Source organism: Betta splendens, chromosome 17, assembly GCF_900634795.4.
Source record: "Betta splendens chromosome 17, fBetSpl5.4, whole genome shotgun sequence".
NCBI lineage: Eukaryota > Metazoa > Chordata > Actinopteri > Anabantiformes > Osphronemidae > Betta > Betta splendens.
This window is the reverse complement of record NC_040897.2, coordinates 7,837,427-7,840,917: the sequence shown is the minus strand read 5'-3', so window position 1 is coordinate 7,840,917 and position 3,491 is coordinate 7,837,427. Positions and strand designations below refer to the sequence as shown.

The following is a 3,491-nucleotide window of genomic DNA, read 5'->3' as shown; positions in this document are numbered from 1 at the left end:
TAATTATCCTGTTAGACAGATTGCTCTCAACTGGCAGCACTTTTGATCTGTATTCAATATTAACGTCTGTGTGCTTGGAAAGAGCTAAGCAGACTGGGAGAAATGTTTCTCAGTGAGGTTACTGTGAAAATCAGAGGTGTTTTATATATCGCTTGGTGAAATCGGTAAATATCAAATTTTTTTAGCAACGGTTCAGAGGTGAGGCTTCACTTTACACTTCTTGAATAAAAAGAAAAAATGCTACTGTACTGCTGCTCCAATGTAGGAATAGTATGCATGGATCCTGATTCAAAGCATCACTTAATGATGCAGAAAATAATTGTACAAAATTATACAGAGTTTATACAAGTAGGTAAAGACCTACACATTTAATTCACTATACAGTTTTTTTATCAACACTAGGACATAAAATGCAGAAAGAAGCTTATAAAATAAATGAAATACATTTTTCGTTAGTGTTTTAGATCTAGGTACAGAAGGCACAAAAGGGCAAAGTACTGAACATCATGTCAGTTCTGAAAACATGAATATTTCACCATGTAAAGTAGTTGAGTATCAGATACTATTTAAGTTAGAAAAAGGATATGACATTGAAAATTACATAACTGTGATAGTCTCTGAAGTGGGCTGATCATGCAAACCTCAGATCCGCATTAATGGTCAGTTACTGACAATTCTTTAAAAAACATGAGAAAATTTCAATGGCTCCCAGTGTTGAAACATACAAAATCCACTTGAATGTTAAACTGTACTTTTCCCTATCAGCAATTGGCTCAAACACTTTTGGAAAAACCACCTTTCATGTAAAAGAACATCCAGAAATTGATTGTTTTGTGAATAGTACGAATTTATCTGTCTCATGTGGGAGTGTTGGTATTTGCTATACACTGATCTCAACATAAGTGAGGGTTCTTTAGATGTAAGGCACTGTAAATAACAAACAGCTGTACTGTATCTCAAATGTTTCTGCACTGATCAGTGGTGTGTGTGCTCAGTTGTTGCAGTCTAAAAATTATCTTTGGTCAGAATGTAAACAAATGCAGCAAAAAAAAATACATTTACCTGATTAGGCGTCTTACACGTAGCCTAGACTACAATGACTTTGCCCAAGTCCTCATGCTTGAAATAAGAGATCTCATAATAGGCAAGCCACAATTCACTACAGTACCACCACATCCCCACTGATCAACTCATAATGCAGTGGACATGTGTGGTGTGCATAAACCACAGATACTCATAGGACCCCTTTATGATTTTGATTAACTGAAGCATAATGAAAAGCAGGCAGCTGCAATGAAAAGTGTGATTTGGGGTGAAAAAAAGTAAAGACAGGCTAATGTACACTGGTTAAGCTAGATAGTTATGGTTCATAGCATAAGAGGATGCAGGCATCAACACCATCCCTGATCTCCATACTCCCAGACAAAAGGCACATTAATGGGGTGTATAGTGTTGCAGTTGTGTCTCCAACAATAACCCACCTAAAAGACACAATATCATCCTGAAAGCTTGTCCAGGACAATTTATATGTTGTTTACCTATAGGGTAAATGAGGATTTCCCCTAATATATAGATGATGCATGTGAGCCTCAGTCTGCAGTTTATCCATTCAACTATCTGCCTAACCATCCATCCATCCATCCATCCATCTTCTGTCCAAAGGCACTCTACCACTGCTCCCAGCTGAAGTCATCCCCACCTCCAAACACGACAAAAAATCCAAAGATGGTGAGGAAGATGACGGCGTTCCCCGTCATCACCAGACCACAGGCACCCCACACGATCTGTGGGAAAATATTATTATGATAATAATAACAATATATTAATAGTTTCTAGATGCATTTCTGGCATACATGTCTACCAAGTAGGTGATACAGGTCTAATTAATAGCAGCTGATGTGATATAGATAGGATCAACTCACTGTGCCTTTGCGGGCTAGAATAATGGGGAGCCCAAAAGCTGACACAACAATGCCAGTAGTGAAGAAGTAGGCCAGCTCTCTACAAGCATTGCTGGAGGAGTCATCATCACTGACACGTCTGGATATAAAGGTCGGGATGGGGCTCAGGATATAGAAAATCAGGACAAACAATGGCCAGTAAACCCTGGAAACACAGGTGAAACACAGTTGAAAGGTGTCAGCCATTTAAAGTAGTAGTTTCTCTCTAAAGATCCCTGTCTTCATTTCTAAGTGATTGTAAACTGAGTAAACTGATGTTCAAAAAGAAGTGAGCAGTGGAAATATACTGAAAGTAGATCCACTGAGTTACGTCATGTAATTTATAGGATTAGTCCTTGTCATTCAAGCGTCATCTCTGCATGTCTTACCCGTACTGTTCCAGTGCACAGCCCAGCAGCAGGAATGTCAGTCCGATAGCGCCACTGAAGGACAAACCAACCAGCGCTGGAAAGGAGAAACATTACATTAAAATTAATCACACACAATTGCAAAGGTGTAATTTGCATCAGCTTTATACACAGGGAAATATTTATTATCTCTAGATAAAATATTAACCTAAACATGCCAACGCAAAACTCTGTTGTGGACATTAAACAGGGCTGTTGCTTCCTTTTAGAACCAATGAGTGGTTTTAAGTTCTTAAAAACGAGTTACGTTTCCGCTTAAGGCTTCTAGTGCTAAAACTAGGTTAAAGTTTTGAAACAACGCGTAGCGCAACACAACCACGTCTCCGAGTGACGTCGTGAAGGTTATTCTGACATGTAAACTAACTTATTAAGGTATTAAACTAGATACCTTTGATTCCAGCCATTGCCGTAGACTGTGTGGACTTGTCTTTGACTTTTCTCCTGCTATTTGTGTACTGTTGTTGTGTTCAGAGTCTCCTACTTCCTGCTTCCTTCATCAGAGTTTCCGTCTTAAGTGTCACGTGACCGTCTTAAAGCGACAGTGGCTCTTTGAGACGACAACAGGCTCATCTGTGACCTGATCTTTGTACAGTAGATATCTCATAATTAATTCATTCTCACTAGACTTACACCAAATTCACGATTCATGAGACCGACAATGCAGTTAAGTTACAAAAGGAATATTTGCCAATAATATCGTATTTACATACATGAATAATTAAGTCATGTTTTGATGATGATCCATCCAGTAATGATTATATTCATGACAGCAGTTGAGGAAAAATGACTAAATATAACAACACAGTGCCCACTTAAAATCAGTGTGTCTTCACCTCACTGGTGTGCAGATCCAGCATAATGTGGGGATCAAACCAAGAGAATAGTCCAGTACTTCAAAAGGCATAAGCGATCACAGAGCTGGCCCAGATGCCAGTGCACCGCTGCTGCTGCTTCTACTGCTGCTATCCAGATGGAAGTTATGTCTGGATAAGCTTCTTTCAAAGTATTATCTTTTACACTACTCATCATCTTGGTGTTGAAGATTAGTGTTAGAGATTAGAGAGTTAAATTCAAATTGTCTTTTATGAACTATTTTCTATGTGAAATATACTGTAAATATTAA

The 3,491-nt window shown here is 38.5% G+C and overlaps 1 protein-coding gene across 1 annotated transcript; it reads right to left on the bottom strand.

The window, feature by feature from the left end:
• Positions 1 to 339: 339 nt before the first annotated feature.
• On the bottom strand, positions 340 to 2,898 carry LOC114844976 (leptin receptor gene-related protein). Its single transcript, XM_029132703.3, has 4 exons — positions 2,757 to 2,898; positions 2,330 to 2,405; positions 1,923 to 2,106; positions 340 to 1,784 (listed from the first exon to the last, which is right to left on the bottom strand). The coding sequence occupies exons 1-4, from the start codon at positions 2,770 to 2,772 to the stop codon at positions 1,668 to 1,670; spliced, it is 393 nt and encodes a 130-aa protein (XP_028988536.1). The 5' UTR covers positions 2,773 to 2,898; the 3' UTR covers positions 340 to 1,667.
• Between the last annotated feature and the right edge of the window lie 593 nt (positions 2,899 to 3,491).

Bases quoted from the DNA above. Each gene is read 5' to 3' on its own strand.
- LOC114844976 (XM_029132703.3), bottom strand. The intron at 2,107-2,329 runs GTAAGACATGCA...CTGTGTTTCCAG, and splicing joins TGTGCACTGGAACAGTACGG to GGTTTACTGGCCATTGTTTG. The intron at 1,785-1,922 runs GTGAGTTGATCC...ATTTTCCCACAG, and splicing joins TTCTAGCCCGCAAAGGCACA to ATCGTGTGGGGTGCCTGTGG.